The sequence below is a fragment of the Nematolebias whitei genome, chromosome 19 (genome assembly GCF_014905685.2).
Source record: "Nematolebias whitei isolate Nwh7 chromosome 19, NemWhi1, whole genome shotgun sequence".
Lineage (NCBI taxonomy): Eukaryota > Metazoa > Chordata > Actinopteri > Cyprinodontiformes > Rivulidae > Nematolebias > Nematolebias whitei.
In genome coordinates this window covers 30,309,046-30,320,678 of record NC_056516.1, presented here as the reverse complement: position 1 = coordinate 30,320,678, position 11,633 = coordinate 30,309,046, and the positions used below count along the sequence as shown (strand labels likewise).

Genomic DNA, 11,633 nt, shown 5'->3' with positions numbered 1-11,633 from the left:
ATAAACCAGAGTAAAAATTGCTTTCACACTAAGGCGTATTCAGCCTCTCTTCCCCACTCTTAATTGCAGACTTTTTACATAATTGCCTATTCTAAAGTCTTCTCAACAGACTTTGTGGTTTTGTTGGTTTTTTTTAAACAAAAATCTGGACCATTAACACTAAGTATGGGTCCAGCCCGTCTCGGCTGGTCTGTTGTATCAAGGTCAACAACTATCAGATGAACCTCGAAACAAGCGTTCTTCGTCAGACAGAACGTTTGGTCCATGTGTCTAGACCTCCACCATATCTGACCCGCCAGCACAGAAGGACACGCAAACACTCGACAGACGATCGTAAGGAACAAATACAGGCAGGCTCTTTCCCACCACCATGCGACTTGGATATGCGCTCTAACTGCTGTTCGTAATTTTCTTATCATTGACACCCACCCCTCCACATCCACATATACACTTGTCAAATATGACACCTCTACCCACAAGGAAAAGACCAGGTTCTCAGTCATGTTCCAGAAAACCAGACTTAACTCCCCAAATTATATTTGTCATTGTGTCGAGTGAATATTTCCTTAAATGCAAAAGACATCTGCTTTAGTCTTTAGTTGTTGGACAGGAAGGCCGTTTGCGTCGTCCTTTTCGTCTCTCTTCTGCTCTCCAGTCAAAAATGGAGACCAGTCCATGGATCACTTCCATGCTATGTGGGAGTCCCTGCTGTTTCAGTGGCTGCCAGTCACTCAGCCTCTTCCCTCTCTCTTTGGAGCGTTTGGCTTCATAACCATGGGAGCCCATCTGATGTGGTCCCTCCATCTGACTACCAGCTCTCTTTCCTGGGCCCAGATGACTGGAGGGACAGCGCAGACAAAAAGGGCCACAGATTGTTGTATACCATTTACATGTAAATACAGAGACCAGGCCTGGGTCTGGGTTCAATATTGAAGGTGTTCTCTGCACTGAGGTCCCTGTGTGTGTGCATGTATAAGCATGTGTGCGTACACGCCGGCGCGTGTATATGATTGTGTGTGTGCGCGCGTGAGCATGCACACGCAGGCTTGTGTGTTTTCATGTATGTGCATGGCATGATCCAGTACATCTAAATTATACAGCTGCCAAATTGCTGCAAATGTTTTAATACAAAACCATTCTGTGGTCTCTAATTATATCTAATGGCTGCTGGATGCATTTCTCCACAGCAGAAACCGCGGAGCCTTTTCTGTGAATAACTTGGCGTTTTATCATTTTATTAAATGATAAAACAAAGATGATGAAATGGAAACTTTCACATGTTTTGAAAGTATCTAAGGAGGTATTTCGGGGCAGAATGATGTTCTTGCCTGGCTTAAAGGGGCATCTGAGGGCCTTCTAGCTCTGTGAACGTAGCCCTGTCTCCCCTGCGACAACTAGAAGGCAACATCTCTGTTTCACTGTGGGTGGATCAACCTTAAACCACAATTTGTGTCTACATCGCCTCCCTCCCACTAGCATATGCCTCTGGTTGGTAGACAGTAAGTCAGTTAGGGCTTTCCTCTGTGTCGATCTCGAAGCTTTCATACCAGGAGAGAGAAGTGTTAAAACTCTACATTCTCACTTCTGACTCACTGATTTAACCACATTGAGGCAGGACCAGCAGCAGAATACTCCTGTGGTGTAAATCTGTTTTCCAAAAAAAAAAAAAAATAGCAAGACAACAAGAAAAAATAAAATAAAATGCAGGGTCTTCTTGAAATGCAGTTTCTCCATCAGAGCTAGGAATGTGATAAAAGCCTAGCTTGTTTGACCGTGATAGTGCTATGGGAAAGGACAAAAAGCCAAGGGTGAGCTGGGTGGAGTCTGTGTCTTGGTGGACGTCATTGGTTGCTGGCTTGTTGAAGTGGACAGTGGTTATTCCTCTCCTTCGACACCAGCTCACCCCAACAGTCATCATCAGCCAAGAGTATGTTTGTGAAAGAGGGCATGTTATCTTCGAGGCTTAATGCCGAGTCGATACAACTCCACCACCCTCCCTTACACCTCACGTTCTGAGGAACATGTATATCCAACCTACGCTGTCAAACTTTTAGCACCTGCTATTTGGCTTCAGTCCCTCAGGTTATGTCAATTCCTCTGGCGTTGCAGGAGGATGGGCTCAGAGAAGTGGGTCAGCAACGGTTGATGCAAAAATGGGGATGAGGGTGAGGCTTGGACTGGACTGTCCTCTGCTTTTGGTAATTGCTAGCTGCGTGTTTGTCCCGCGACAACAGTCTGCATAAAAGTGCAGATGTTATTCAGATCCCTGTTTGTAGTCGGTGCAAATCATTACAACAAGAATTCAAAGTATTAAAGAGTGGATAAAAATAGGTACCTATTTCTTCATTTAGCTGCTGGAAAACATGCAAAACTTGGAGATGTGTCACTCATTAGTGCTTGGAGAAGATTAAAAAAACTCATCCAACATGGCAAGCACAGATCCTGCCTTCCATAATTGTACCTGCTGCTTTTCCCAAAGGTCCTGGGTGACACTTTCTTTAATGCAGTAATCCAAAAATCATGTCGCCATACCGCAGGGAATCCAATAGGGCGAAGCAGCTTCAATCCTATTTCCCTGAATGCAACCGGTATGTCTTATTTTTCTGAGATTTGCCTTAACACAGTGAATTATTGTTGCCCACATCTCCAGATACATTGCTGCAGTAATCCACTGCTCATCTCACATACCGGAAAAAGAAATCAGGACCAAACCATGAATGTACAGAGCAGCATGACATTGAGACTGAGCTGATGCAAAATAGGGCTGAACACGTTTTTTATGCAATCTGCTGTATATGAATGCATTTTGATGATTTCCGATGTGCTGCGTTGTAGATAAAGTAGATGGAGAGAAATCCTGCAGCCCTCACTCTCCAACTGACAGGGACAAGTCACATTCTTGTGATTATTTTCTCTGCATAATTCTCAACGTATTTGTTTTTTCTTCAAAAGATGCAAAAAAAAATCAGACAATTATTTTATGCTAACAAATGCTTCCTGCTTGCAAGAGAAAACCTTGTGCCGGTTAAAAATGAAGGAGACAATGAGATCGGGAAGAGACAATGTAATTGATGCGAGCACTTAAAGGGAAATTCATGAAGCTGTCACCTTTGCATCTTTGAAGACAGCAGCGTGTCTGTAACATAAGCTGTCCTCCAGTAAAGACCACTGCTTTGATTCAATGTTCGCAATCCCCGCACACTGGAAAATATACTGGGGGACGTTGTTGATAAACATGTGAGATAAATTCTTTCCAATAAAAGTGTTCTTCAGGTTAATGATTTGCGGAGGAGCGCATTGCTGGCATTGTGCACACAGCACCTCCCTCCAGGGGTCTCAGTAGCCAGGATCTCTAATGAGACTTGCGTTATTAATCCTTGCAATGGGGTACATGAATTCACTCCGGAGCAAAGGCTTCTGCAGCGGCGCTGGACCATAAAACGGGGAATGTATTCCTTTCATGTGCTGTGTTGATGATCTACTCTGACAACAATATGGTGGGACTTCCCTTCCCCTGTCGAGCGAGCCCTGCCCTGGGGCCAAAGAGGGTCATCTCAGACACACTTGGACTTTTATGGATGGTCAAGAAACATGCTGACAGGTCACAAGTGGGAGCTCCTTTATGAGCAGGACCTCCACATCCACCTCATTTGGAATTAGCTTATTTATAGGTGGCCAATAAATCAGCTTTATTTTGTTTTTTACTTTGCAAATGGCAAAGTTTGGAGGGACGCTTTAGGCCATGGCAGTTACAACTAGAACATTGTGGCTGTTTTAGCAAGATTTTCCCCTCAATGGGCTAGTAATCATCTGTGAAATAAAGCTGTAGCACACAATAATCAGCTGTGAATTTATTTATCTAAAGCCCGGTGCTGCACGAGCAAAATCTTTCTAAAACAAACTAGAACTTATTTTATCATCCGGTGATTTTTGCTGATCGTCTGCAAGGAAAAAAGAGAGAATTGTACTAAGAAGGTGTTGTCAGCTCAGGTGTGAGATGTTGTATTCAAATGCTGCTTCCTCTGATTTACAGATTTACTCTCTACCTTTAGAAGGATCCGGGAGCGACACAGAGTGGACATATATACACAGAGAGATATGTTTATTTTAAATCCACTTCACAGGCTCAACGGATTTCCTATTGAGGTCATTGCAAAGAGAAAGTTTTTTTTTTTTTTTTTTTTTTTTTTTTTTTTCAGAAATGTCTGTCTTGCAGGTTAGAGTAAATGATAGAACAGGTTGCAAATAATTTGTAAACTTGATCTCTGGCGTGTTTGATGCCGTCTGTCAGGGCTCAGAAGGGTCTGGGGCCTGATTGACAGGATGTGAAGCTGCGGTGCATGTTGCTCCGGTCCCCCAGTGGCCCCTGTAGCCAGGCTTTCCTGTCCCGTTTCTGACACCAGCCAATCTGCCTCCAGCCGAGACTCTCCCCCAGCTTTTCACAGATTTGTATCCCCATTTTCCCCAAATTCATCTCACCCCCTATACCCACCCCCACCTCCTTCCAGCTTTCTTAAAGACTCACACATGCACAAACCCTCCACACACACAGAGAAGGATGCAAACACTAAAATGATGTAAATAGAAGCTTGAGTTATTCTCACCCAGAGTCCTGCTCCATCACTAGGGAGCGCTGTCACTGTCCTTCGGCCTGCAAACAAGTCAGAGCTTTTATTTATTTGTAAAGTTTTTGTTTCCTTTTAAATATTTGATTCAAATTTCTCATTTCCTTTTTTTATGTGTGTGTGTGAGAGAGAGAAAGAGTGTGTTATGACTAGAGTTAGCCCAAATCAGGTATATATTAAATGTTATTTGTTTGATTTATTACCAGGCACGTTTAATTAAATCTATAGTTTAAATCTATTTATTTTTTATCTATATTAAGCCAAAAGTCATGCTTGTTTTTGTGCTATTTGGTGCATTTATATATTTATATTTATTTGTTTGTCTTTCTGTGTTTATTCATGTGTTCAAACTCCCAACAATTTCACAAAAAGAAGGGGGTTTATAACCTTTACTTTACATTTAAAGTCAGTTTAAACACTGTTTCCACTTTTTTAAAGTCTTACATTAAAATTGTACATAAATAAATTAATTAAAAATAAGCAAAGCAGGGGCTCAACATAAAAAAACGTTATTTTACAGCACCGGAATCTATTTAAAATATTGTTTGTTTGTTTTTTATTTGGGTCTATTGCAGATATTTAAGTCATATTTAATGGCATGCAATGCATTCACATATTGATTTGTTTAACTGAATAATTTCCTTTTATTAGGTTAAAAACAATAATAATAATTCTGAACGGAAATAAAGTAACAGCCGCAGCATTTTTATTCATCACAAAGCAGAAGAAAAACTGACGCAGAATAAAGTCTAATTTAATTCGCCTCTTCCTTTATCGAAGGGTGAAATGTAAAAAAATAAAAATAAAATAAAAACATGTTTGAGTTTCAGAGCTTCATTTTCAACCGATACTTTTCTTAAATGTGCCGCTGAAGAGGCGGAGAGGTCCAATTATAGGAAACAAGGTGCACATGTGACTGCGCGCGTGTTTTTCTTACAGGGTTGGAGTGTTTGCGGGGGGGGGGGGGGGGGTGTCTGAGCGGCGAGTTTACAGAAACTGTGTGTGTGCGCGCGTGTGTGTGTGTAGATGCAGCTGAAACTCGAGCTGCTTGGCGAGTTTCAGGTGCGCCATGTGCGTAATGGTGGACGCGCGCGGCTGCGGATGTGCCAAGTCCGATGTTTATCCTGCGAGGTAAAATGAACGCAGCGCTTTTACTTAATTTTGTCTGATTTTATTAGGATCTCAACTGCAGGTTGGAGCTTTATTTATTATTTTTTTTTGCACTAATATTGTTTAGATTTATAAACTTAAACTTCACCAGTTCTGATTAAAGCTCCCTCCAAACCTCCCGGAGCGTAATAAAGGTTCAAATAAAGTTTCTTTCGGGTGCAGGAGCACACTTTCTAATTGAATTGCAGCTGCGCCCCTATTGGCTGCGGAAAGGCTGAGTTCCCGCTGCGCTCCTCTCCGCAAGCTCCTCCTCTCACGCGCACAATGTGCACATTATAAGAGCCGCGGAGCATCTCTCATCCACAGCAATACCTGATTCCGAACTCTGCGGGGACGCGCCATCCTTGGTCAAAAGGGGGGAGGTAGCGACGACCCCGGGCCCCCGCCGCGGTGACACCTGCTTCGGCTGAGTCTGGTTCCCTGCACCTTCTTGGACTCCGTCAGAACTCGTCCTTTATTCAAGATAATGCAGTTGGAGAATATTCTTCCCAGCGCCAGCATCAACCTACCCAAGACCTTCTACAACCTGTCCTCCTCGGACCCCTCCAGCTCCAGCCCCAGGCCCCCCTCTCAGCTCGAGTACCAGGAGGTGGAGCGGACCGAGTCCGAACCCGGCGGCGCCAATAAGAAGTACCTGAGCGGGGTGGGCAACGGGATGCTGGGGGAGGGAGAGGGGGACGGTTTTACCAAGAACGATGGGAGGAAGGGCTCCCCGGTGCTGGGGGAGGACGAGCTGACGAGCGGCCGGCGGTACAACATAGACGAACTGGGTTCGGACAGATACTTCATCTCGTCCTCTCAGGCGACTTCCGACATGGCCAACCCCTGTTCCCTGTTTCCCTACGCAGGGCAGACGGGTTCTGTGTACAGCGGGACCGGCGGGTCCAGATACCCGGCCTCCCTGCATTACGGGTCCGTCCTCCCGCCCGCGGGTTTCTCCGCTCCGTCCGTGTGCAGCACCCGGAGCCAGTTCGGCGGCGGCGGGTACCAGTTCAGCCAGGGCCCCGGCTGCCTGTACCCGTCTTACTCCGGGACCGGGAGCGGGATCGGGTCCATGTCTCTGCCCGGGTCGGCTGCAGGGGCCCGGGCCCAGGTGTACCTGTGCAACCGACCCCTGTGGCTGAAGTTCCACCGGCACCAGACGGAGATGATCATCACCAAGCAGGGCAGGTAAACACCCGAGGCCTGCAAAAACATAAACAATAATGATGAATTAAAAAATAAACCAGTAAGTTACAAAATGAGCAGAAAGTTTCTAACCAAACGAATTAATTTGTTTTAATTAAAAGTCATTTGAACGCGAATGGATATCAGTTTTTTTTTCCTTCAACCTTTATTTAAACTGGTTAATCCCATTAATTATAATTACTTTCTATTTTGTCCAAGAGTTTTGATGAGTTCCTCTCGTGTTCCAGGCGGATGTTTCCCTTCCTCAGCTTCAACATCACCGGCCTGAACCTCACGGCCCACTACAACGTGTTCGTGGAGGTGGTTCTGGCCGACCCGAACCACTGGCGCTTTCAGGGAGGAAAGTGGGTCACTTGTGGAAAAGCAGACAATAATATGCAAGGTGGGTTAAAATAATTATAAACATTAATATTATTTGTTGTCACTAATAAAATGTTTTGTTTTACCTTTTTTTTTTAGAAATAATAAAAAAATAAAAGTTCATTTAATTACTATAAATAGAACTACAAATGCGATCAGGCTTGATTTTAATATATTTTTTTATTTTAATTAAAGGGTTTTTGAAGATTAATATTTGCTTGACAGATTATTTCATCACTGCATTTATTTATTTTTGTTTTGAGGCCTTACAGCATGAAGAGTCAGGTTTTATAGGCCCAAAATATATTTATTTGAATTTTTTTTTTTTAAGTTTTCTTTGCTATATTAAATTTAAAATATATAAAATAATTTTAAGCTTTGTTTTTTTTACATCAAATATATATATATTTACACTCAATCTAGCTTTTGAAAGATTTATTAGGCTAAAATTATTTTTCAATGTGGGGAAAGAAAATAATCTTTCCAACATTATTTAATCAGATTCAGACCTTTAAGTTGATTTATTTTTATTAAAGTCTTATTACAATGATTTTTTTTCCTTCTTTTCAGGTAACAAAGTGTACGTTCACCCCGAGTCTCCAAACACCGGCGCTCACTGGATGAGACAAGAAATCTCTTTCGGCAAACTAAAGCTGACAAACAATAAAGGAGCCAACAACAATAACACGCAGGTTAGATAAAATCTCATCTACTTGGATTAGTTTATCCAAAATTTGATTATTATTCATATTTATATAATAAAAGAAACATACAATTTGAATATTTGTTAATGAAGGAGTCAAATATGCAGCTGATCTGAGTTCTGCAAGGTAAAGTGTTATTTCCTGTTTTCAGATGATCGTCCTGCAGTCGCTTCATAAATACCAGCCTCGTTTGCACATTGTGGAGGTGACGGAGGACGGCGTGGAGGACATGAGCAACGAGTCCAGAACTCAGACCTTCACCTTCCCAGAGAACCAGTTTATTGCCGTCACAGCTTACCAGAACACAGATGTAAGACTTTTTTTCTTGTTCCGTCTCAAATGTTGCAGATATTTCAAAATGTCATTTCTCCCCAGAGCTGTCGTTTGTGCTAAGATGCAGATTATTGACACGGGATTTCTTTGGTTTCAGATCACACAACTGAAGATTGATCACAACCCGTTTGCAAAAGGCTTCCGGGATAACTATGACTCGTAGGTGTCTTGCACTTCATATGTTGTTGGTTGTTTTTTTGTTTTATTTCTTCAGTGCATGAACCCTGCAGTTATGTTTTTTTTCTTCATCTGTGAAACAGGATGTACACGGCTCCGGAAAGCGACAGGCTGACTCCATCGCCAACAGACTCTCCTCGCTCTACCCAAATCGTACCCGGAGCTCGCTACGCCATGCAGCCTTTCTTTCAGGACCAGTTTGTCAACAACCTGCCTCAGAACCGCTTCTATGCCAGTGAGCGGGCCGTTCCCCAAACCAACAGCCTTCTCTCCCCGCAGAGTGAGGACCCCAGTGCAGCTGCTTCGGCCCAGCGCTGGTTCGTGCCCCCGGTCCAGCAGCCGGGCTCCAACAAGCTCGACCTCTCGTATGAAAATGACTATTCCACCAGCAGCCTGCTGTCGTACGGCATCAAGCCTCTGTCCCTGCAGACGTCCCACGCCCTCAGCTACTACCCAGACTCGGCCTTCGCTTCCATGGCTGCAGGCTGGGGAACTAGAAGCTCTTACCAGCGCAAAATGGCCACGGGTTTGCCCTGGTCCCCTCGCCCAAGCCCCCCGGCTTTCTCTGAGGATCAGCTGGGGGCCAGTAAAGAAAAGCTACCAGAGGAGAACGCTCAACCCACCTCAACCTGGATCGAGACCTCCCACTCGCTGAAATCAGTGGACTCTAGCGATTCTGGCGTGTACTCCATGGTGTGCAAGAGGCGCAGGATGTCCCCCGGCGGCTCGAGCACAGAGAACTCCCCAACCATCAAGTGCGAGGACTTGACTACAGAGGAGTACAACAAGGACAACCCAAAAGGCATGGGTTATTATGCTTTCTACACAAGCCCCTAAGACTGTATTTATTTCAGCTGAATATAATGATTTGGTTTTGTCAGTGCTCTCCATTCCTCGTTAATGTCTTTTTTCTCTTTTCTCTAAAGGTGCCAAAGCTTAGTGTTTCCCCAAGCAAGCTGCACAAGGTTATTTTCCCAGGCCAGCCCCTCTCACATGAGCAGAAACATGCATAGTGATTTTTTTGTTTGCAAAAAAAAAAAAAAAAGATAAAAGGGGGAAAAAAAAAAAACAAGCATGTTCGATTAAATCCAATTATTTTTTTCAACTTTTTTTTTCTTTTTTTTTTTACATATGTGCATCTTTCCGCTCCCTTCTGCGTATTTAAGTCTTTTTTTGTTGTACAGTATTTGTGCACTTTAGAACGTGATGTATCTTGTACAAATTGTCTTCATGGAAGTGTTATTAAATGGAAAATAAAAATGGCTTTTCGTAAAGCGTTGTGGAAATGTCTTCCTCGGGATGTTTGATTCAAAGATGAGCTAAAAACTGCAAAAAAAAAAAAAATCCAATGTGTGCATTTAAAAAAAAGAAAAGCGACTGACAAAACTGGAGTTTTTAATTTATATTGCAAATTAATTGTTAAAGGCCATTAAACCTATTGCTGTTGAAATAACTGTACAAAAATCAAAAGCTTTAAATTAATTTATCAACGGTTTAAGGCTTTTTATGAATAATTTTTATCCTATACTGTGAAGTTTCAAAACACGTTAACGTATTTGCATAAAAGCACAAAGCCGCCCCACCATTTTTTTTTTAAATACCGTAAATAAATGCCACACAGCAGCACCGCCGCTCACAATTCAAGTGAGCAAAGGGCTATTTAAATATGAGTTTAATGAATCGTATATGACATTAACAAGAAAAGCACAAAAGCACCAAGTCCTGCTTCTGTTGGCTTTTTCACACATTTTATCATTAACTTTAATGCAACATGTGCAGCATGTATACTTGGAAATGTGAAAACGGGCGAAAAGAAAAAGGGGATCCACCAACCGTCGGCACGAGGGTAGAGTTCGGCTCGACGCCTCTATTTATACTGCTCAAACACGGCCTCTCCAAAGCTGCGTTAGTGGAGATAAAATCTTTAAAGAGGGAAGTCATAATAAGTCACTTGGCTCGTGTTTGAGGCACCTGCTTTTCTTCTGCAAAAATACCTCATCTCCACCCCTTTGAGGACCCCAATTTGAATTGATTTACATACTCAAATTCTAATTAATTCTGTTGTCAGACTCCTTGACAAAGTGAGGAGTCTGACTAACTCCAATTAACACCTCCTAACAAGGTAGAGAGCTTGATTGCCCCGGCCTCTCAGGAAAGCTGTAAGAAAAAAAAAAGGCTCTTGGGTGAGGTGGGAGGCTTGGGCCTCGAGAATCAGGAAAAGAAAAAAAGATTGTTTTCGCTTGCGCATGCCAGTAAATTGTGTTTCAGAGCAGCTGATGATGTTTTGTTTCTTCTCCTTTTCATGTCTTGACCTCTGTTGATAATTTGTTGTGGTACAGCTGTCAGGATTCTGACCGGACAGCTGTGGAAGGATGTGAGAGCGACGATCCAAGAAGCATGCTTGTCCGAAAATAGCAATGTCTCACATTTCGTTTGATTCTTTTGTGTAATTTTTTTTTTTTTAAATAGTCTGTTGCTTTAACTTTATGCTCATGCTCTGTTGCTTATTTCTGCAGTACAACAGACCCTAAACATCCCTGTTGATGTTCCTTTATAGATAAGAATCTCCAAATTTTCTGAAATTGCAATAACTGCACAACTTCCTCACTGGGGTGTATTCTCTATGACCACTAACATCATGTTAAAGATACGGTGATGCAGGTAGATTTAGACAGATTTTGTTTGTGTGGGTTTGTTGGTTAGCAAAACATTTTGAGAATCACTACACAGATTTTGATGAAACGCTGAAGAAGTAATCATTGGGTGTGAGTCTACAACTGATGAGTTTCTGGAGTTAGCAGAATTCATGATGGCTGCCACAGCCGAATGATCTTAGAAACACACAAAAAGGATATGACTCAGACAGTTTTAGGGATTTTAAGCTAAAATTTGGTTATAATAGCTGAGTGCTCTTCTCAACCCAGACTTTGAGGACCGTAGACTGTGCAGTATATTTGATTAAAACCTGAGCATTAACTATCCTGATGCATGCTCAATAGTCCAGGTAGAAAAATCTAACAAAGTTAAGTCAGGTCCTCTGAATGGATGCAAAAAATAAAAAAATGAAAAAAGTAAA

The 11,633-nt window shown here is 42.6% G+C and overlaps 1 protein-coding gene across 1 annotated transcript; it reads left to right on the top strand.

The window, feature by feature from the left end:
- The first annotated feature begins 6,201 nt into the window (after positions 1-6,201).
- On the top strand, positions 6,202-9,399 carry eomesa (eomesodermin homolog a). Its single transcript, XM_037692827.1, has 6 exons — positions 6,202-6,965; positions 7,211-7,365; positions 7,914-8,035; positions 8,199-8,357; positions 8,478-8,539; positions 8,641-9,399. Exons 1-6 carry the CDS (start codon positions 6,262-6,264, stop codon positions 9,392-9,394), a joined length of 1,956 nt encoding a protein of 651 aa, XP_037548755.1. The 5' UTR covers positions 6,202-6,261; the 3' UTR covers positions 9,395-9,399.
- Positions 9,400-11,633: the final 2,234 nt, after the last annotated feature.

Coding starts and splice junctions, on each gene's coding strand:
- eomesa (XM_037692827.1), top strand. CDS start 6,262: ATGCAGTTGGAGAATATTCTTCCCAGCGCCAGCATCAACCTACCCAAG. Junction 8,358..8,477: donor CAGCTTACCAGAACACAGAT/GTAAGACTTTTT, acceptor CTTTGGTTTCAG/ATCACACAACTGAAGATTGA. Junction 8,540..8,640: donor TTCCGGGATAACTATGACTC/GTAGGTGTCTTG, acceptor TCTGTGAAACAG/GATGTACACGGCTCCGGAAA.